This window comes from Fundulus heteroclitus, chromosome 23, assembly GCF_011125445.2.
Source record: "Fundulus heteroclitus isolate FHET01 chromosome 23, MU-UCD_Fhet_4.1, whole genome shotgun sequence".
NCBI classification, from domain to species: domain Eukaryota; kingdom Metazoa; phylum Chordata; class Actinopteri; order Cyprinodontiformes; family Fundulidae; genus Fundulus; species Fundulus heteroclitus.
Window position 1 is genome coordinate 28,556,751 of NC_046383.1, and position 23,732 is coordinate 28,580,482.

General features: G+C 41.1%; 1 protein-coding gene across 1 annotated transcript; it reads right to left on the minus strand.

Annotated features, from left to right (window-relative positions):
- Nucleotides 1-253: 253 nt before the first annotated feature.
- lonrf1 (LON peptidase N-terminal domain and ring finger 1) lies at nt 254-22,599 on the minus strand. Its single transcript, XM_021320203.2, has 13 exons — nt 21,646-22,599; nt 21,176-21,526; nt 17,601-17,719; nt 15,612-15,734; nt 15,236-15,403; nt 15,008-15,125; nt 14,846-14,921; nt 14,502-14,616; nt 6,534-6,655; nt 5,204-5,362; nt 4,242-4,404; nt 3,962-4,111; nt 254-2,804 (listed from the first exon to the last, which is right to left on the minus strand). Exons 2-13 carry the CDS (start codon nt 21,471-21,473, stop codon nt 2,655-2,657), a joined length of 1,761 nt encoding a protein of 586 aa, XP_021175878.2. The 5' UTR covers nt 21,474-21,526; nt 21,646-22,599; the 3' UTR covers nt 254-2,654.
- Nucleotides 22,600-23,732: the final 1,133 nt, after the last annotated feature.

The window sequence follows — 23,732 nt, forward strand, 5'->3', positions numbered from 1 at the left end:
TATATATATATATATATATATATATATATATATATATATATAAAATCTCTATTTGGCAGAGAAAGCTAATGTGGGACTGATGGCAGCAGCCAAAATAAATGACAGTTTCAGCAGAGAAGGATATGGCTTGTTTATGCAATAAACCAAAAAAAACTATTACAGGTGCATCTTTAGGAATTAGAATATCATTGAAAAGCTAAACTGTTCCAGTAAATATATTCAAAAAGAGAAAGTGGTATATATAGATTCATTATACAAAATTACACATTTCAAGCATTTATTGATGTTAAATCTGATGATAATGGCTTACAGCTACTGAAAAATTCATATGTAGTTTCAGGGAATATTGCAATACGAGATGAAACCAAGTAAACAACGTTTTTAGTACAGATGTTAACACGATGTTATGTTACCACTCTATGGCTTAGTCAGTCATGAGGAAGACTGCTGACTTGCCAGTCGTCCAGTAAATAGTCACCGTCACTCTCCATCATGAGGGTAAAATCCACAAAAGGTCATTGCTAAAGAACCTGGCTGTTCACACAGTGCCGTATCCAAGCACAGTTGATTGGAAGGGAAAAGGGTGGCAGGTAAACGTGCACAAGCAACAAGAATAACTGCGGCCCTGATTGCAGCTGGAATCAGTGCTTCAAGAGCCTCCACACCCAGATGTGTGCAGGGCATGGGGGACAACTGTCATATTTCTTGTGCCAAGCCACTCTTGAACGACAAAAACTGTCAGAAGTATCTGGGCTAGGTGGGTGGGTGGGTAGGGTTAGGGTTGAAGGAAGAGTGGGGAGACACAGAATGGTCCAGGGGGAAGTTTTCACAGTGCATGTGTATAACGAATTTGATCATTGAACTTAAAAGCTGAAATAAGTGAACATTTTGATGATATTCTAACTGAGATGCACCTATATAGAGAAGCATTGGAATAGATGTGGAGGAGAAAAGAAAAATAACTGCGTTGTTTATCATTCTGAGTATCTCAGTCCCTTTTTGATTTAGATTAGCATTTATCAGGAAGGATTCCCAATGCAGAGTTTGGAGATGAGCCTGTTAACCAAGTCACCACTGTTGTGCTCCGTGTCCATCGGTTGATCAGCCTGAGGAACATTTCAAGCAGCAAATCGAGCCCCTTTTATCCACAGCTATAAATACATTAGAATACCAATCTGGCTCCACCTTTCAATTGTAGAAATGGCCACAAAGCTAGCTGGACTTTGCTGGACTCCTTTAAGCGATATGTCTGTCCAGAAAAACTACGTGAAGTTCCCTGCCCAACATACAAAAAGGCATCTTTTCATGAGTCTATGACACAGTAACAACCTCAACGTATAAATATCGATGGCACATTTATGAACACGTGTAAAAAAAGAAACACCCAGTTACGCCCGTAGGTGTAAGTAAATTAACTTAACAGCTTTAACATTCCATGGAATGTAGCGCAGTAGCGAACAAAGAAAAACCAAAAACAGCCTGCCGCTGAAGTCGTGTAGACGCGCTAAGACTTCGTCCAGGTCTCCTGATTATGTGGCCCGGGGACTCGGAGGCACCACGGCTGGTGGCGGAGGAGGGGGCCAGACCGATGCAGAGATGGATTAAAGGGCCAGAGGTAGGCGTCGTGTCCGTTGTGGGCGATTTCGTGGTTGGGTACACAGACCGAGACCGTCCCGTTTTGTGTGTGCTATAACAGCGGACTCTATCAGTGCTGACAACACGTCAAGCTGAAATAAGAACCAAAAGCGGGGACAAAAAAACGATGTATTTACACCGGAAACAAATACACGCAAGCTATTTCCAAAAAAAACAAACACGTCGCACGTCTTCGCTTGCCTGTCCAATCTTCTTCTATACATCGGGAAGTGAAAAAAGGTTGTTGATGCTAAATGCAGAGCAGCGGCAGCTTTCACGTGTCGGAAAAAAACAAAAAAAAAATCCCCCACCTGCTGCAGTGTAAGAGTATCAGTTGTTATTGCAATACTTTTACGCTAAATAAAGTTTTTTTTTTTTTTTTTTATTAGTACAAAATCAGCCACATTCAATGGCTGCCAAGGCCAACAGATTAGACAAGTATAGCCGGTACCATACCAGGATATCAAACATGATCACCGTGGCCCTGAAAAAAAAAGATCCCTCCAGATATATCATATGTATCTAATGTATCTTCACATGTAGCTAAGTTAATGCAAAGAGTTGCCGCTTAACAGGCAACACCGGCTAATTTATGTTCTTTGTGTTTGTATTGGCAAACACAAGAGAGCCCCCCCCCCCCCCCCCTCCCAGTGTCTATCTACAGCTCAACATCTGGAAAAGTGACCCGGTTAAATTTCTCCAAGTAGAACAACCTTTAATGACCCAAAATTAGAAATGTCTTTGGTCAATCCCAAAGTTCTTACCTATACAAAAAGTATCTAAAGATGCATTTGCAAGATCAAAGAGCGTGAACTCCAACTGTGCATGGAGTTGTGTGGTGAGATCCTCAGGTGTCTGCTTTTGGCCATGTTTCACTTTAAAAACAGTCCCTTTAAAATGGGTCACTCCCCAGACCCTACGTCGAGCGCTGTTTGTTTTATTGTGCGTGCATTCGCTGGTTTTCACTCTATGTGTGCGCAGTGTTGACCTCAAGGTAAGTTACGGCTGTGCTCGGGGTTTTAGCTCTGAGAGAAGTACTCGAGGACGAGGCGGAGGTGTCCCAGGCGGTCCTTGAGAGAGGTCAGGGACAGGAAGGTGGTTTGATAGGCGGGGTCCAGCTGAAGCACAGACAGCAGCCACCAGCACCAGGCCGGACCATTGGCCGAGGCCTGCACAAAGATATTCATGTTAAAAAGAAAACACGTTTTTAGACATTAGTTAAAGTAAGTAAACACTAATGAAGTCAGAAGAAGAGCAAACATTTTAAGGAGCCATTCAAAGGGAAGCTATTTTTCCACTGATTTATGCCAGCTTTTCATTCTTACTGCTACTTTTAAACACTGCGACTGTCATCGAGGATGTTGGATTCGCACGTTAGGCACTCCCAAACCACACAGACTACTGGGAAGGCTAGAAAAATATGTTGAATGCTGTATATTCTAGATCTAAAGCAGCTCCCAAACAGGCATTTCACAAGCAACTCAACACATACTTTTCATGTGCCCCCGTTCTGAATAGTCCATGCATTTTAGGATCAAGGGTGTGGAATTCACAGTGTCATGAAGCATCAGGACAGAGGATGTTATTTTTACAGAGGCCTCAACGTCTCATTTTTTTAAATTGTTTTCCATATTTTAGAACAAACTGGTCATCTGGGAAAGACAACTCAATGCTCCAATAGTATCCACAAGTGGTAAGATCAATATTAGACAAGGTATTCAGATATTAAGTGAAGCTTTCACTTGTAGTTTCAAGCGTGTGGCATGCTGAGTTGAGTGACTCTTTATCGGCTGAGGCAGGGTGCCTTCATAGTGGAGTGGGAGATGAATTATTGGGCCATTGCTGCAACATTTGAGTAGCAGTTGCACATCTGTGGTTCTCAACAGGCTATAATCAAAATACTGTCCCTCCTACCTTCTTGTATTTTATTCAGTTTCATCATCTTCTGCCTTCTGTGTGCCTCGGCACGCCGTCACATATTTCCAGTAATAAGCCAATGATGTCTATTCAGCTAGGACTATTTATTTCTCCAGATTGCATAATGTCTGTCACGATCATTATGTATTTTTACATTTGTAAAGGTTCTGTAATATGCTTCAATGAAAAATGCCTAAATATTAAGTTTCAGGTATTCTGTGTGGAAATTATAAAATGATCAGTAAAGTTATTAAAAACCTGCATGATTTGTTGTCAATGGCTGAAGAAATCCAACCAACAAAACATAAACGTGACCCAGGCTTAGAAACGTATACTACTGCTCTCAGTGGTGTTTAGACCCACCAGAGGCAGGTGAATCTGATGTTTGGAGCCATGTTACGGTACAAACCTGGATGTCTGCCTCCTTATCCGGCATGCTGCCGTGCTGTCTGTTTATGTGCTCGCGGCTGCGGCTGCCCACGCGCTGATACCAGTCGTGAGCCTGCTGGTACACGCTGTCATGAAGATGCTGCAAAAGCTCCAGCTCGCTACCGTCAGCCTGACACAAACATCGACAACACAAAAAGATTTTTTAACAGGAACAGAGACAGGAATCCAGTGAAACTGCCCTGTTTTCAGTGTTTGCATGTGTCTTGCGGATTTTTTTGGTTTTTTCCCCAAACCCTGACCTTGACATCCTCCAGGTACTCGATGTCGGCCGTGTGATAACCGTCCCTCTGTCCTCGCTTGAGCACCCTGAATCTGCTGCCACCCACAGTTTCCACGTAAAATCGTCCATCAGGCAGACGCTCCATATCGAGGATCTCCAACATGCAGCCATAGTCGGCAAACCTGCAGAACAAGGGGCAGTTTAAAACCAAATTACATCCTACAAAATACTGACTGTTAAATCCTACATATCTGATCTAACACTGGATGCATGATAACTGGATTAGGATTTATATTTATTGCAGAAATGTGAATTATTCTTTTCACAATTCTTGCAGGGTTCTTACACTTATAATGAATTTCTCATATTTATTATTCGGTGTCTGAATAATGTCCAACTTTCTCGAAACGAAATAGTGAACTATGATGCAATACTGAATACATATATTTTAATCTAATTCACTCTGTTAAATCTGCTTGCTGTCTTCCTTCCAGTCACTTTCTTTGTCCCTTATTGTATTTAAATGTTTTAACATATTTTCCCCTTTAGATCCGATAGCCGTAAAATTGCTTGCTGGAAATCTGATTTCGACATGATGTAACCAGCACATCCCAGCTGAAAGCAAACTAGCGCCTGAGCTGCTATTTTCCACTCCTTTGGGATGAGACAAGACAGATTCAGGCTTTGCCCAGCGCTCCGTGTCCTTCTGCCGCTCAGCTGACCGACCCATGAGACTCCACTCAGCCTGCCGTGAGCTCAACAGGGAGGAAAATCCCAAACACCTATTCAAAGCAACTACATCCACACAATCGTTACCAAAAAAAAAAAAAAAAAAAACATTGATTTAATACCCAGTCGTAATTTTGATTTCAGGTTATTTACTGTGTTCACAAGCACGACGCGGAACTTGAGCTTCTGGCTAGAGTTTCATGAACAGATAAGGAGTCAGGGCTGAACTATGAAGAGACTGTGCTGCCGTACCCTTTGCCATGCTCGTAGCTGCACATGCCGAACTTCCTGGTGCCCGTCTCCATGCAGCGGCGCATCATCAGCCGATACCGGGGCTCGAAGATGTGCAGCGGGCACGGCACTCCAGGGAAGGCCACGGTACAGACAAATATGGGGATGTCCTTGCTAAGGCTACAAAAGAGAAAAGTGGGAGGGGACAAAAATTATTGAGAATCCCGAATATACAGTCTGTCTTGTAAGCTTAGTGCTCCTGTTAAAGTGTCAATTTTTTTTTTTAGCGACCTAAAAAATGACCATGATAAATGAAACTTTTGAAAACATTTTATGTATTTAATGTGGTATATATCGTGTAACATTTAGATGAAAAAGAAGTAAATCTGTTATAAGAAAGAAAGTAGAAAATACAGAAAAGTTGCAACGACGTATCTTCAGAAGTAAGCAGACTCCTAAACCCCTTTGTGATTGAATAATTCAGCATGTGGCGTCATTTAGATGGAGTATAACTCCATCCCACAGCTTGACTTGACAATACTTGTTCACTCTACAGTATATTGGAAAGGTTGTCCAAATCTATCAGACTGAGAGCCTTTTTCAGATGACCCCACAGATGTTTGGTTATTTTTAGTTTTTTTTTTTTCTGGCAAGGCCTTTTCAAACTTTCCTTTCTCAGGTGAGACCATTCTGTTGTTGATTTGGGAACCAAAAAATTAAATATCCCCTTTAACCTCCAATTGTACATTATTTCCATTTGACCTCCACAGAAAGCCGAATATCTGAATATTTCTAGGTGAGTGTGGATTTCTTTTTGGAGATTTGCAGCGTTGTTGTTTTGCTTTTGTTTCTTGCCAAGCCCACCAGGGAGGCTTGTGTCCAAAAGGTCCAGTTGGGTTTCATGAGATTATAACTTTTTCCCCACAGGCTTTTGGAAGTGTTCCCTTAGTGCAACACTGTTTGAACCCCTCTGCGAACTCCAACTTTAGCTGAAGGATGTAGATATTGTAAGTCGCTGTCAAGAAAATCCTACAAGGAGAGCTGAACTTTACTTCAAGTTCATCAGATTCAGTACTTTTGATGGCAGGTGTGGACCCAAGAAGACCGGATGCTGGAAACGAAGTGGAAGGTGCTTCAACAAAAGCACCACTTTAGGGGCATGTGCATTTATGTTTTACATTTTTTTTAAGTTGAATAATACAGAATCTGTCAGATTAAATGTGAAAAAGGTTCAGAACAGATTTTTTTCATGGTCTTGTTTGCTTTTTTATCACTAAAACCGTACAATTTAACTGTGTGCCATGATCAAACATTTACTATGACTGTAAAGTTTGGTTAGGTTGTTGCCTACTTGGAGAGTTCGGCCATCTCTGCGTCGTGAACCTGTTTCCTTTCAGCCAACTGAGAGGGAAAAAGTTGCTCCATAATGTCCTGAAGCACAATGGTGGGGTTGTACTTTCGGTTTTTCAAGAACTGTGAAGACAAAAAAAAAAGAAAGAAAAAAAAGAGGCTTTATTAGCGCTCATGAGTACAAAAATGGATCCTTTTTCATCTGATGGAAGGAATAACAACACATTAATAATGAGCTACTCTTGATCACAGTTTGTGATTTCAGGATCAGTTCGTCTCCAACAGCTGGATGACGTAGATTTCTTCATTCACACTAGTTCGCATCTTCCTAAGCGTCCTTAGTCTCCTTCAGTACAGAACATCTTTTTTTTAATGAGTAAGAAAATAACATGTTAGAAAGGTATTTGTCTTATTAATTATATGCTGCAGTGTTTGCACATATTAAGGTGCACCTATTTAAAAAATATACTCTGTACATTTAATGTAGGAAATGCACTCCATACACCTCACATCCTGAGGATGGCGCTGTGGGCAGCTTCATTTTATGCAGCTATTAATTCACTACAATATAAGAAGGCAACAGCTGTAATTTTGTAATAACTTATGTAAAGAAAAGAGGTCTGTTGGTTTGTAAATGATGCCAGACAGTCACTATACTTCCTTTAATGGATGGATGAGACTACAACCAGTTGCATTAAATGAAGTGGCTTTACTGTCTGCAGCATGCGCCGCTTGTTCTCCATCACACTGTAAAGCTGTAAATCTTTGGTGATGAAGCAGGGAATAGATCTTGTTTTTGTTTTTTCTCTCTCTCTCTTCCCACTCAGAGTTTGCAGAGATTTTGGTGAAGCACTGCAGTGTGGGTTGGTCTGCGGTCCAAAGTGCTTAATCTTCATTTTGCACACCTTGCACTCTGTGAAGCTCATGTCAAGCTCGGCCTTCCGAGGCATTCGGTAAAAAAACAAAGTGAGTCCAAATCTTCGTCTTCAATCAAGATGAGGCCGGTTTAATTTATCCTTTCTCCATTTTTTTTTAGTTTTCTCTTTGTTTTGGTACTTTTTGTGCATGCACACGTACCACAACCGAGTGCGTGGTGACATCATGACGTCCCGCATAGTTACAAAATGGAGTTTGGCACCCATTGGATTTTTTTTATTTTATTTTATCGATTTTGGGACATTTTATATCAATTCTGAATCATAACTGTGATTTGCAATTCTAATGTAAATACATTTGTTGGCACACTCCTATAATTTACCATGCTGCACATTAACAATAACCTGTTTCTCTAGGTTGAGGACGATGGTGAGAAATAGTAGTAAATATTCTTTGAAAAAAAATTATTGTTGAAAAAAAACAACACATTTTTTAACCACATTTGTACTTTTTCTGGCACTGAAACCGAAACTATCATACCTGTCAGGAGATGTTTATGAAACATATTTTCTCATGCATGCATCCCTTTTAACTGATGCAATGTTATATGAATCAAACGTGAAAATAATTTTGTCCCAGATCTCTTTTTCAAAAGGCACTCATTTCTCAAAAAGGGCACATGCAACAGAACCACCCTGTTGGTCTCCCTAGTAACACATCTGTGACTGGTCTGGGCTAACCGACCTGTTCCAAATCTCAGTGAGACAGAAGACAGCCACCATGAAAACTAAGTAATATGTTTACAGCAACTGATTGGGGGAAAGAGAAGGGTCCGAAAAGTCGCTAAATATCGCTAAATTGGCAACACTGAACCCAACTCTAACTGTCTCCGAAGATGTTGAATAATTAGAATGTGTCTTATCAAATCTTCTTATATGGATGCTATGGGCATTGGAATGGATTTTCAAAAAAAAAAAAATAAAAATCCTTCCTTTTTGTTGCAACATTTTAATGACAATCTGTTCAGCCAATTGTGTTAGGTCAAATTAAGTTTTTGTGACAACAGTTTTCTGGACAAGCCTTTCTATCAAACTTTAGATGTTGGCCTGTTTAAACCAGCCGCCTATTTCAATGAAATAACTTGCTGTGGATCGTTGGCACACGTTTTCATTGTTAAAGTGTAGCCTTTATCCACTACTATAGAACAAATACTTTAAATGTTTCATATTTCAATGCGTAATAAATACCGGCATGCAGTGGGATTTGGTTTACTATATTCCCAGCACAGACCAATGTAGGCTCACTTGTTTATTGATGGTGATTTAGCTCACTTGATGGAGCTAAATCACCATCAGGAGCTAAGGCATTGATGCCTCCAGACCATCACCAGCAAACCTTGCAAGCTACTTTGGGGCTTAAAGGTGAACACAGGTTTGTAGGAAAACAAGCTTCAAAAATGTTAAGCTACGCAGAGTGCTGTGGCTATGTTTTAACTCCTTAGTGCACTCAAGTCATGCAATAGACTATCAATATTGAAATAAGTGATCAAACCGTTTTTAACTAACAGACCTGATTCAAAACCTCTTATGCAAGATTTTTAAAACAGTCTAACTTTGTACTTGAAGGATAAAATCAATGTCATTCATTTCTAAAATGGCTGCTCCTTCAAATGTACCACCATAATAAAATATAAATATTATCAGAAAATCAGACAATACATGTAGTGATTAATGTCTTGAATGGTTGTTATTTTGTCTTTGATTTGTATTTTTGCCCTTTTTTGATCTCTCTCTCTCTTTCTCTCTCTCTTCTGAAATGCAACTAACCAGGCCCGGGAGATTCAAAAAGAGCAACTGAATAAGTCTCAAGGTTTAATGTGATCAGCTATGTCGAAGGCAATTTCATGTACCTCCCTAGTAAATATCATTTTGGTGTGCTATTGTCTGAGTGGGGGCTTGGTCCATGTTCCAGCGTGGCTAGAACCTGGCTGATGTAAAAACTTTGTGTTGGAGAGCAATGGCGTGACGGTGGGGCAGAACTGAAGGGGGAAGCTGTTGCAACACATCCCCAGGGCCCCATTTTAATCTTGCTGCTGAACACATAGATGACAGCTACCAACCGGGGGCCAACCTGTGTCCATTCAGAGGGATCTGAACGGAGTTGACATCACCATGTATTTGCACAGTCTGGAGCAGCCGTGTGCAAAGTGAGTCCCCACGGGCCGTTGTCCTACATGTTTCCCTGTTTTAGCACACCTGAATCAAGGGAATGGGTAGTTTGCATGTTCCTGGAGAACTTGATGACATCCTGAGGAGCGAGTCAAGCCATTAGAATGTGTTGCAGCAGGAAGACGCTGAAAACATGCAGGAGACGGGCTCTTGAGGACTGACTTTAGACAGCCATGATCTAGAGCAGGGGTGTCCAAACTTTTTGTCATAATGGCCAAAAGCGTCAAGTAGAAAGTACTCAGGAGCCACAAAACAAAAATGAAAAACTTAACTTTTTTTTTTACCTGCTCAACAATAAACTAACACAAAATAGTTTAATGAAATAAGCAAATTAATTTGATTTCTGTATAAAAGGCATCTGGAAATCCTTGTTGATTTACAACATAAAATAGGTTAACATCGTTTAAAAAAAATTTAAAACAGCAAACGATATACCGTATTTTTCGGACCATAAGGCGCTCCAGATTATAACTTGCACTAAATATTCTTTCTAAGTGTGTAGTATCACTACGCCCCTTAACGTACACAGCTATCTATCCGTGTCTGTCAGGAGGACAGAGTAGTTGTAATTGTCCTGTTTCTAACATAAGACCAAAATAAACATAACTTTTGTATTGAATTGAATTAGTTGGTTTATTGTTGCTCGCACAGGCGTGTATGCGCAGCATCCTCGCAGATTCCACCTTGAGTCCGCCTCGAGTACGCGCAGACCTCCGCGGAGTGAACTACACCCGAGCATGTGGGGGCCTTTACATGGACGCACGTAATTTAGTAATTCTAGATTCAACATTAGGCAGTCTTGTAGAAAGCTCGGGGTCCGACCAGGTAGTGACACAGTGTACCGTAATGCTCCAAATATCCATTGAGCAGAGCGGTGTCAATGCTTACCAAAGTTGTACTTACTCATTTTAACAGATTTATGAGCCCATTATACCACATAAAATCGGTAATCACATATAAGGTGCATAGCGTGCGGCATCAATTTTTGAGAAAATTTAAGGATTTTAGGTGCGCCTTATAGTCCGACAACCCCTAAATTCTAGGGGTTGATCATCTTTTGGTAGTATTTCTTTATTCATTTATTTTTTTGAGTGTGCCTTTTCAGCAATAAGAACCGGATTTGGCTCACTCTAACTTTATTTTGCCAAGTTAAATAAATGGGCAACACCGAGTCTTTCGGTTTGTGGTTCTATGTATTATTAATTTCAATTAACGGCATAAATAAGGCTGATGAAATATTTCTAAAAATGTGTTGCAACTTACATTTTCCATTTGAATAAGATTTTAATCTGTGTCTCTTCTGAAAGGCCTTGTATCTGTGAAAATTGCACATTTTTTGAAACGTGTATCTGCATCAACCACTTGAGCTGGAAAAACTAAATTTAGGGCTTTCTTGAAGGCCACCCAAAATCATTTAGAGAGCCACAACTGGCCCCTGGGCCGCAGTTTGGACACCCCTGGTCTACAGCAATATGCTACATCTCATCCTTGAATGCCAAAAAAGATTGGATTGCTATGTTAACTTCTGAAATGGATACTTTAAAACCACACCCATATCTAAGTCGCTCACATCACAAGTCTGTTTTTGCCAAACATAAAGTACAGCTGAAAACAGGAGATAACATTACGAAATGCATCACAGTCTTTCATAAGCATGCAGCTGAGCCCTGAAGGGCCAGTTTGAATGAACAGATGCGGATTGATTGTGCAAGCGAATTCGACGGAGTTACTGATATCATGCAATTAAATCAGTGAGATCTCTGTCTGCCCCTTCAACCAAATACATTTTTATCCAAACGCAAAAATATGGGTTACTAAAGGACAACAATAATTGCCTGGTCCAGAAGAAGAACTCGTTTCTTGAGGAAGACAATCTCAGGATGAGGGGGCTGAAGAAAGAGTTTAAAAGCAAGACTAAGCAAGAAATAATTAAGGAACCCAGTGGGACAGAAGTTGATTTCTGGGATAGCCAAGGAGGCATGGGAAGGCTTAAATACAGTATGGAATAGAAACATCTTTTATTATCCCTCAGTGGGGAAATTCAGTACCAGCAGCAAAGTGAGAGGCAGATCAAAGCAGGCAGATTCACGCAAAGGTAAAATATAATCACAAAAAAACAAGAATCAAGCCTTACTCCTAGCCTTACCTCTGAGCTAGGGGTTAGGTATCAATTAGTTTAGGTCAGGGTTAGGTACAAAGGTGGACTCTCCTGATTTGGCGACTTCTGGATTGGTTGTGCTGGATTTTATTTATGGGTATTAGAATAAATTGGGTTGGATACGAATGCACAACGCACCTTTCACAATTTTATTTTTCTTTGACTTTAGAACTCTATGCTCCTTTTGTGTTGGTCTATAACATCAAATATGTTGAAGGTTTTGGTTGAAAGGTGAAAATACATGAGGAAAAGGAAGGAGTATGATGACCTCTTTATGAAAGGCACAGCAGACGTGGGTCAATTGGATTAGCACAAGTTCTATACATAGATATTCATTTTCATTTTTCCCCTTGTTCTTACAAATATTTAGCTGGAAATGGAAATGTGTTTGGCGTCTCTGCATTTGGGGCCAGTGGGGCCAGGCCCCACCAGATGTCGCTGTGGAGCTCTATGTTCTCAATTATCAGTGGGACATGATCGTTTTTTTTTTTTGTAGAGCAATATTGTAAAAAAGACTGATTCCCTGACCAATACACTTCTGTTAGAAACATGTTTGTCTATTTCTCTAAGTCTTTCAGAAAACTGACAAGCTCAGATGGCTAAATCCTCTTGAGGCGCCTTGATATTGGGGCCGGCCCCCCAATGTTTGTTTAAATAACGAACATCATGCCTAACACGCTCTCAGTAGACAGCTGTAGGGCACAAATTGGATCATCCAATAAAAATACTGGAATTGCACACGTTACATTTACGTTCTGCTGGATAGTGTGCGACCATCTAGGCGAGGCAAATTTATTTGTACAGCACATTTCAGTACAAGGACAACGCAAAGTGCTTTACGTGATTAAAACATTGGAAAACAAAAACAACAAAAGCAGGTAAAAAACAGTTGGAATTAATATAGGAAAATTTAAACAAAATGGAAACTAAAAGCAAATATTAATCCGGTGTTGGTTGTCCTTGCTAGCTCATTGAAGGATTGATGTGATTCTAATCTGTTCAATAAATGAACAATATGAGTGAGCCTTTATTCGTCATTTTATGTATAAACATTTAATTACATTTGTCTTATATAAAATTGATTTTCTAGCGTGTTGATTTACGCTAATTTATCTGTTTAATTTAACATTGAACAAAAAAAATGTGTTGCTGCTAAGAGGTGTTGAGTTTGTCTGCCCCACTTAACTTATCATGTCATGCATATACATATAATAAATATAGTAAAAATAATGGTTAATAGTTGTTTGGTCTATTTTACATGGCATGATTTTATTGATACATTTACAATGACAATAAGTCACCGTTATTATTACTTGTTTATAGAAAAAAGAAGTAAATTGCAGATTACATTGCGTTAAGGGTTTCTTTATATGTCCACTAGGTGGCAGTGCAACAGTATTAGATGAGGAAAAAAACAGCTCTGTAATCCATTATTTTAAATAATTTCTTTTTTTTTAAAAACGAAAAGAAAAAAAACTTCTATCAACAGTAGATCGTACAGGTTTTCTTCTATTAAAAGCTGATCATCAGTATCACACCGATGACAAATGTTCAGAGAACACATGTCCAATGTGCATGTAAATTCTCCATCTGTCCATGTAAACACAACATATTATACATTTATTCCAAATGTATTTGATCATTTGATTGTTACACTCAGAAGACACCGTTGTCCCCTCCCTAGGCTCTTATGCTAAAGGATAATTTACAGACCCTACCCCTGGTTAGGCTGTTCTTTTTTTTTTCTTAGGTTTCTATTCATGTGCAACACTTTGAATTGTCTTGTTACTGAGATGTGCTATACAAATAAACTTGCCTTGCCTTGCCTAGAAGCTAACCTGTAAAAAATACAAAACTGTTTTAAAATAAAAAAATATACCAAGCCTTCAATATAAAAGAAAAACCCATAAAATTAATTCCAAAAGCTGCATAAAAAGCGCTGAGCTGCCTGCGTATGCTGCACAGGTTTCAGTGTTCATATGCTGTTTTCTGTTTGAGAATGTAAAAATCTCTAAAGCTACTCAGTTGTTTGATCCTTTAAATGAGAAAGCGGATCTGCTTTTTATGACTCCTGCCGGGACTGGCTCTGAAATCATTCGCCTGATTAGTCCAACTGACATGTCCACTCTGGGACAAAATTAACACATTTAAAAGTCCATTTTACAGAAGACAAATGTATAAAATTATTGAAGCTGGAAACATGATCCTATTTTTTTATTTTTTATTTTACATGGATGGCACTTCTTTGGCTTTTGATGCAATCATGTTTTCGGGTGATCGTGTAATTATAAATCCATGCCTAGATCATACATTTTTGCTGATGATGTGTGTGCTGACAGCCAATGGTCCAGTGGTAAAAGCTTTTAAAAGACCCAGGTAACAACAAACATGATCAGAAAAAAAAACTGAAGAAATATTGCTTTTTTAGGAGAGACCGGTGTGAAGACTGCCATTTGTAGGATAAGAAGCAACTCAAACATGTTTCATTTTGAACAGACAGCTGACAAATAAGCCAGTGAGTGTCTTATTGCCATCTAACTGACAGGGGTACTAAGCTATAGGGGTGCGGGGCTGACAAAAACTGAAAATCAGTAAAGACATCAGCATAAAGCACAGATGCAAAATCCGCCGACAATAACAATGCCGATTAACGCCATTTGGGTTCTACTGTAAAAACCAACATTTCCATTTTCTGTTCAGTGGTTACCTCTTGCAGTGGCTGTTTGCAGAGTGGACAGCGGACGTTGTGGTCCAGACTCCTCTCGATGCAGTTTTTGCAGAAAGTGTGGCCGCAGGGAGTTGTGACTGGCTCAAAGAACAGCCTGCAGACACCGATATGGCACATGCACGGTTTAGTTAACCACGGCTCGGCAGGGAAAGGGCGATTGCTTTTATGAGCGCGGCGCACACTTGTTTACAGTCTGTGAGCGAGGCAAACATTAACCACAGAGAGCGAGAAAAACGGAATGGGCCGGATGTAGGACTCTGGAGAAGACAGAACTACACGCAGTGTTGAATTACGGATCAGCGGGAGGAGTCGAGGACACTGACCTGATGCAGAGAGGGCACTCGAAGTCGGACACGGTGAGCACAGCCAGAGTTTCCCCTCTGGGCGCTTTACTTCCACCTAAGGTCGAAAGAAAGTTGTCAGAACATAGTTTAAGTCATGGAGAACCAGGGCGATCCTATGTCTCTCCAGGTGGATCATCTTACCTCTGCCTTGGCATTCTTCTTTCCTCATCATCATTTCTTCATCTTCCTCAGCAGCAGGCAGGAAGGAAACAGCTTGGCAGAGGCTGAGGCAGCACTCGGTGCCTGCGTCGTGCTTCATCTTGGATCCAAAAAAAAAGTAAAACAAAGGAAACACAGTTTCATGAGCTAGGGATTATTTTTGCATTTAAATCTGCCCCCAGCCAGACATCAGAGGTGGTCCTGCCTTACCGTGTGTGCGTCTCTCCTCTCTACGTTTGGGTGGTTGCTTTCTCCCTGTGTCGGCGCCTGAGAGCCACTGAGGGTGGTGATGGGGCAGGGTTCTTTCAAGTACTCGGAAACCAAATGAAGAATGCACGGCACCTCCTCTGGCACGGCTATTCCCTCTACCTGCAGGACCTGCCGTTTGGATCAAATTGTGAAAGGGGCCGCATTGCTTTAGCACGGCTGTAACTCAGATTTCACATCTCGAGTCACTTTATTTATTGAAGTTAACGATCTGGTAGAGCTACACCGAAATGCAAACATTCCACACTGAGTCATAAATAAAATAAAAAAATGCCTTTTGACATCGATTAGGTGACAACGTGTAGTGAGGGCCACCGACCTTCCTGATCTGGTTCTTCGCAGAAACAAAGTCAGCTTGAAGTTTTAGGCAATGGTGGAACTGGATTAGGGCTTCCTTCTGCTGACCCATTTCCAGCAGTACATTCCCTTTGCGATAAAAGCCCTGCAAAACAACGGGGGGAATCAGTGCACGGCTGCCAGAGCATGCACAGAAATTAAAGTGCAGCGCCCACCAGACTTATAGGCAGCCCTGGAGAGGTTGTGTAAAAAAAAAAAAAAATGCATATTTTATTGGATTGGCATTTTTACTCAAAAAAAATGAATACATTTGTTTTGAGTACATTCATTTAGCTGGAAGGAGCAATATTATTAAAAACTTACTAGAACCACGGCCAAACTTTCCACCTGAAACATTTGCTATGGTTTGGGCAAACAGATAGATCCTTGGTCATTCTTCTTTGCACAATCTCTCTAGATCTTCCAAAGTTCTTTGCTCATTTGTTCTGCTCTCTTCTCTTCAGCTCGACATATTGTTATTTTACAGAAGAAGGCTGATTTTATTTCAGAAGAACCATTCCAACATAGATTTAGCCATTCATTTTATATCAATTATCCTGTCGAAACACTACTGACAGCCTTTATTTTCTGGCAGCGTCCGTTTCACTCTATTTCTAGAGGTTCGGTCCATCTGGGACCAAAGGACGCGGTTCAAGTTAAAGTCCAAGATGTTATCATGGTAGGGCAGAAAAAGACTTTTGTTGTTACTTTGCTATTATAGTGACTCTGCGACTCTAAGATGCAACACTATTGCAGCCAAATTCTCTAACGACTGCGACCCGGCGGGCCAAAGACAGGTCCTCGTTCAGCCTAGTGGCCAGGATGACGATGAAATGATCCTTGTTTTAAATATGCCCCAGGCAAACAGTAAGTCATCAGAATCAGAGGTTCTTAGAAACTCAGATTCACTTAAATGTCAAGTATAAATTATAAAAGGCTATAGTTACATATATTTCAAATTGATTTTTTTAAAGGTCCCAACATTTTGCCCGTGTCGGTGTTTTTCTTTTCATTAGTTCTTAAAATGCTTTTTTTCCTCCCACCGAACAAATGCACTCAAGTTAAAAGCTTTGATTTTTCTCCAAACTGTCCCGAATAATTATTTTACTGCAAAACAAAGTTAGAAAAATTGCTATTTTAAGTATTTCTTTTACATATCTTATCCAGAACTGCCAACAACTGTTTTTCTGTGTCCTCATCTGTTGCGAAGCCGTGGCAGAGAGCTATGTTATTCAACTTATTGTATAATGCTTTTCTTTCTGATGAAGTCATGTCTGGTCTGCATTGACAGTCGCTGTCAACTGAACCGTGGCTGTCGTGAAAAGCAATGTAACACAGCACATTAGCACGCCCCTGTAAATGAAGCCAGACAATGCAAAGGACTGCATAAAGTGCACTTTCCAGGCATTCTGCACACCGGCACAGATTTATCAAGCCAAGTTACGACATAAGTAGCTGTTTGCATAACGCTGAGGGTGACATAACCTTAATAAAAGCGGCAACAAAAAAAAAAAAAATGGCTCCAGAATGGAATGGCTTTGAGCACAGGGGAAGAACACAAAGAGAGGAGGGACTGCACACATTCCTGGTTACATGTCATTACATTTGTGTGACAAGAAGACCAAATGTTATCCAGGAAATACTTTCACAGAACTGACATTATTATTCTAGATGGCCAAATGCGACTGACCTGAATTTTCATGAAGCTATCACAACAAGTGGATATAAGATCACTATTAAGATTGGATCTGCGGCGATAGCGCCTTGTGTTTGTGTGTCTGGTGTGCTTTTGTCTCCTGTTAACCCAGCTTCGTGTTGTGCAAGGTTAATTAGGTCCCTGGATTATGTCCAAAATGCTGTCACGTTATGTGTGGGTACACATAACGTTTCAATATAACTGCTATGGTCAGGCTACTAATGAACTGGAAAACATCTCAGCAGAATGTGTTTAGAAAGCGACCTCATCTCTCACCTCTGTCCAGTTGGGATGAAGGCAGCAGAGGTAGTCGAGGTCCGTCAGAGCGTCGGAGAACCGCAGCAGCCCCAGGTTAGCTTCGGCTCTCAGCAACTTCAAACTCTGATGGTCTGGGACTAGGAAAGAACGGAAAGAACGCAGACGGGAGAAGCAGGTTAAAAGACTCTCTACACACATGCGGCGCTCTGAACACGCGAACAACGTCCACGTGGCTCTACTGCCGGATCCGACTTGGAAGCAGGAGAACATAAACTCTGATTATTAGTGGCGTTTTCCTATTAAAGAAACTATCTAACGGTTGGACTGGGCGATGTGACTTAAAAATAAAATCTCCCATTTTATTGGACCAAATTCGATTCATCGATTTTTTCCCCCCCTCCTTTATGTTTCACCAAGAGATATTATTTGAATTCAAAGTGCAACTAAATACAAGCTCTGAAACATGCTTGTAAATCAAGATGGCGGCCCTGCCATTGTGGCATTACACAATGAGCTAAGAACAGGCTTCACTTCACTTGTGTAACTTCAAATTAACTTCAAAAAAAAATAATTAAGTAAACGAGTAAATAAAAGTACCTCGTATTATGGTAAACAAAAGTTTCCTCTTGACAACACTTTGACAATATATTTTCAATATATTCAGCATTGCGTGCTATTCTCTTCATAGCCCGATGAGTGCATTGGTAAAATAAAATCCTGATTTAAAAAAAAAAATGTAATCTTAAAAAGTTCTGAATTCAAATTAATTAATATAATCGATTTATCGCCCAGCCCCTTCTAATGGTGTATTTTTAAATGACTGACAATAAAAACCCAGGTGTTTAAGTAAGTGGGGATGTCCAGCGTGAGGTTAAAAAAATTTTTTTTCATAAAAGCAGACTAAGAATAAAACTCATTGTTTCAGTTTATTTAGCTTCATTTCAAGCTTTCCTTACACAAATAAATCTTGTTAGCATCTAGATTTCTGAATGGTTCATGTTGCATCGCAGTAATCGAGGAACTACTATTTTTTTTTCCCTGACAGCCGAGCAACGGCTTACCGCTTCCTTTAGGTGTTGACTGATGTCAACGGTGATGTCTTTACTGGTGAAAAATAAATAAATAAAAAAATCAACCAGGCAGATGCAGCTCATCCAAAATGTGGAGTCATGACCAAACCAGGAAAATGGATCATATTACACCAATTATCTAATCGCTACCCTGGCTCTCTGCTTGTAAGAGGATAGACCGGTCAGCAGTGCAATGAACCGTCCTGGCCCCAAATCTATTTCAGAGTCACGTGCCAAGTGTGAGCCACATGGAGCCCTCGGGCCATCTGAAACCGGCTTTCGTAATTGTTCCCAGTACCAAAACTAAACGAGGGGAGGCAGAATTTAGTTTCTGTGTTTCTGAGCAGGAACTGCTGGGTTCCTTTTAATCAGGGCCGAAAACATTTTAGTCTGCTGCAGCTTTCAAAGGATCCTGCTATTGACCCCGCTCGCCTGATCGCTGAGGAGTGACTGAAGTGAGAGAATGAAGATTAGATTCGGATTTAAATTCAAAAACTATATCGAAACTTGGACTTGCGTTTGAATTAGCTTTTTTTATATATCTTGTTTGCTTCTTTTATGCAATGCCTTTATGTGTTCGACATTTTAAACAGAACTAAAAGGTTTCCGCTATTCTCTCTTCCTCGGCTCGCCTTTCCTATGAATGCTGCTACATTAATAAACTTGCATCTCCTACCTGCTGCTTCCATTTTGGGTGGAAGTAGTAGGGGACGGATGGAAGCCTCATTAGCACATGGAAATGATCTCAGCAGCGCACATCACACAACATTGTTTGAATAAACGACGTGATCGCCGGAGCTCTTTGATAACAAAATATACGGCCGTTTCCATCTGCTCTGGTGCTCTTCAAAAGCGACATCTGGGTGCTTTGCTGTTGCCAAATCTACCTGACATCTATGCCGTGCTCCCACACATACATCTTCAATTCTTTGTTGCAGCCACAAAGATTACAAATAAACATCTTAGAAGGAGATCAGCTGAAAAACATGCATATTTTGAGGAAAAATACAAATGGAGGCATGCAAATTAACTCTGATCAGGCGTTTTATGCCTTATTATGTGATGTCCCCTTGTGCATGTGGAAACTTTTTTTTTCAGACGGGTAGATTTGATCCTGATTAAATAACCATTCATAACAAAGCAGAAATAGAAACAGAAAAATTTACTTGTTCTAGAGGTGTCTAACTGTGTTTTAGGCAAGTTTGACTAATTGGCTAGTAGCTTTAAAGCCCTTGCTACACTAAGGTGTGTATAGAGAGTCTGCTACCTAAAGCGGTTACACAAATCCTGTTTATACAAAGCAGGTCTTTACAAACACTGACTCATGGAAATGTCATTGGAATAAGAGAGACAAACACGTTCGGCCATATGCCTTCGAGAAGGGGCAAAAGAAAAACAGTAAAACGCTCCAATGCGCAGTGACATCGTTGCATAACATGATATTACAGCGGAGCATGGGTGGTAGCTGTATTTACTAGGATAGGCAAGGCAGGGCCGACGAGGCAAGCCGGTAGGCTAATCCACTGCAACACAAACTCTCACTTCAGTCCCCGGGATGCCAACTGACTTGAGGCATAACTGGGGCAGAAGTTGTCCTTCATGCACTTCACACAGTTGCAAGAAATCAGGTCAACTGAAGGGGATGAGCAAGTGTACAAGGATAGTGGGGATTTTTTTTAACGCAAAATATTTCACGTCCTGTTGAAAATTTCTAAACTTAATGTTTTTTTTCGGGTTGTTTTTTTTTTTTTTTTTGTATTTTTACTAAAAGAAAGTAGGAGCCCAAAGGAAACATTGCTCCACTTTGCACCAAATGATATTGTAAGTCATCTGTTCCCTTTGCTTCTGACAGCATCTGTCAGTGTGTGTGACTGACAAGAGCAGATGGGGGAAAATGTTGAATAAGACTGCTGAATCATCAACACAGAGCTAGACATATATATATATATATATATATATATACATACACACACACATTATATATATATATATATATATATATATATATATATATATATATATATATATATATATATATATATATATATATATATACATACATACACAGGTTGTTCCATCTTATTGATGTTGTGTAAGAAATAAACACATATTGTTATTTCTAATAGTAATTAGCAATAAGTAGTTGAATAAGTGTTTCCACGGGGATGGTGGACATGCTGACCAGAATGTTTGTTCTGGTTGCTGATGAAGCCAACGCAGCATCTACTCTTCTATGTCTATAGCAACGAAAACATTTTGGAAGTGAAGTCTGGTTCTCCTGGAGGCCCTCTGCTGGCCTGGAGTCGATAACCAGCTGCTTATTTCGCTTTTACCTGGGGCCGGCTCTGCTGTTTAGGCAAATGTATGGCTTTCATAACAGGTGCGTTTGGCGTCCTCGCACCTGCTGGCGCGCGTTCACATTCCGACAACATAGCCACCGCTGTCTCAGTAGATGTTATTCAGCAGAGTGGTCTATTTCAATGTGCCCACCAGCCCCTCTCTCTCTCTCTCGCTCTCTCTTACCTAAGTGCAGCCCCTCATTGGCCATGCGTAAAGCTTCCGTGAACTCGCTTGCTCTGAGCTTCTCCTGGATTTGGCACTTCACCCTCGTCTCGTCGGGCCAGCACTTTTCAATGACTCCGATGAGCAGAACGTTGTTCCTGGTGCTCTTCACCTCCTTCTGTTTCAGCCTTTCTTTGCACAGCGGGCATTTGGAGGGGAGGTAGCCCCCCACGCACCGCCGGCAGAACGTGTGGCCGCACGGCACGGTCACCGGCTCGCACATCGGGAAGAGGCAGTGCGGACACTCCAGCAGATCCATCCCTCGAGACCCTGCGCGCGTCCGATCACCAGAACGATGCTGCACGGGGAGAGCTTTGTTCGTTCAAGCAAATCCGAGAGGAGAGGTTAGGAGGAGGAGGGGGTTAATGTTGCACAGAGCATTCAAGTATCATACCGCTGACCAGCGATCTCCCCCCTCCCTAAAAGCTCACCTCTCAGATTCACTTCCCGAACCCAAGCGACTCACTGACATTGTCTTTTGGAGCCTTTGGTGCGTCTTTGGCTGGGATCGAGCAGCATCTTCCCTTTCTCGGGCAGTTTAAATGGACACCGCAAGTCCCAGTCCGACGCGCAGCCTCTTCCCTCGACGCTCCGAACTCCAGAAAGCACCGCGCCAGGCGGACCGAACAGCGCTCCGAGCGGCTCAATAAAACTGCACATTTATCGCTGCTTTCCCCCCTGAATCAGCTGTCTTGTGTCCGTTTTTAACCTCCGCGACGACGTAGCCAAAGCCCCGGAGCTCGGTTACTGTGTAACCCCATTACGTTACATAAATAAATGCCACGTGACGCGGCAGCCGGCACTGCGATTGGACGAGAGGACCGCTTTCAGCCCTGTTGTGAAACCCAAGGATCCCGTGTTTCATAACACATTTCTTGCGACTAAAGTCCTTTTTTTCAATTCCACACGCCGTATAAGTCTACTTTTTGGGATATCCACGCCTAATCCGAAGCGACTGTCTTGTTTTCTAATTTAAAAAACGTTTAAAATCTCAACATTAAGTCGACAAGGTGAAGGGAATCCCGGCCGATAATGACATCCAGGGGGCGTGGTGGCTGACTATGACATAAACCTGTTTGCTTCTTGGTTTTTCTGAAGGCTCGGTAAACAAGAGAAAGCTCAACAATCCCTGCTTAAATCTTTGGCATTCACTGAAAAAAAGTGAAGGCATATTTGTATATTCTGATCTTGTAGAAAAAAAAAAAAAAAAAAAAAAGCTAAAACAGGTCTGTAGAGAGCAGAACACGCAGGCTGACCTTCCCTCCATGCAGGAGGTGGACAGGTCGGGTCAAGAAGAGGACAGCTATCGGCTCTGCAGACCACACACATCCTGGACACGGACTGTTTGGACTCCTACCTGCTAAACGCAAAAAAAACAGCAGCCACAGAGACGGGGAATTCCACCCGTGAACTCTCTAATCAATCAGGAGCACCCAAGATCAATTTTATTTCATTACGTTTGTATTTTAAACGTCTTCATTGAGAGCAAAGTGCAACCAGAGCAAAACTCCTGGCTCGTGTGCACAAACATGATAAATCAAGCTGATTCAGATCTTATTCTTCGGTCTAAGGTCAATCAAAAAAAATGCGATATCTGCCTTGTGAAAAACATAACTGCATTTGAACGTATGCGCATTTTGAACAGTAAAAGAAAACTTTTTCCATACACATATAATTCATAAGCAGACCAGTTAGGATTTCTGACTCGTTGAGCCTAATCTGATTTCTCTTTATGAATAGATTTAGGACTATTCAAGGTATTTTTCTAACCTTCCTGTCCTGAGCACAGTTACTTAAGGAAATTAAGGAATGGGGAGGTAACTGTAGGTAACTTTTCCCACATTAAAAACACATTGCTGATGTTGGTTCTTCTTTGCTCAATAAGTTCCACACCAGAGTTTATGTCACCTCACTGGTGGCGCTTAGCATGCTGTTCTGAGCCGACAAACATCAGATTTCTCCGTTTCTGACCGGCTGGTCTTTCAAGTCTTACTGTGATTCCAGTCAAAACATCTCTTACATCTCTGACCCACATTGCTGCACATACCTTTAACGCAAACACAATACTATGGAGACTTTGTAAAAAAAAAACAAAAAAACAAATGGACCTCCTCCGTCCCGCTGCCACATATCGGCGTTATTTATTCTCTGCAGAAGCCGACCTGTTGAGTCAACGGATTCCCCCTCTGGGTTCTCTGCCTCTGCGTTCCCTTCCGTCTCAAATGATCGCATGTGACCTTTCAGGACTGAACCTATGAAGACAACTGGCTGCCCCTCTTACATGAAAAGTGAGCATTTTTTAACAGCAGCTGTGTGTGGGAGAGAACCCAGCAGCAAAATAATAATAATAGACTTACTGAATGGACGCGTTAGCAAGAGAAAGGTGGAGGTGTGGGCTGCACATACAGCGCTGACCTTCCAGGGACTTTTCACCCGATTACGCGATGCGCAAGTCATGGTGACAAAGACGTGCAAACCACAGATACTATGCATTTACGCCAAACCGCTGTGCCACGTG

Bases quoted from the DNA above. Each gene is read 5' to 3' on its own strand.
- lonrf1 (XM_021320203.2), bottom strand. From the start codon at position 21,473: ATGGATCTGCTGGAGTGTCCGCACTGCCTCTTCCCGATGTGCGAGCCG. The intron at 15,404-15,611 runs GTCGGTGGCCCT...TCCAAACGGCAG, and splicing joins CGAAGAACCAGATCAGGAAG to GTCCTGCAGGTAGAGGGAAT. The intron at 14,617-14,845 runs GTCAGTGTCCTC...CGGTGTCTGCAG, and splicing joins GAGTGCCCTCTCTGCATCAG to GCTGTTCTTTGAGCCAGTCA.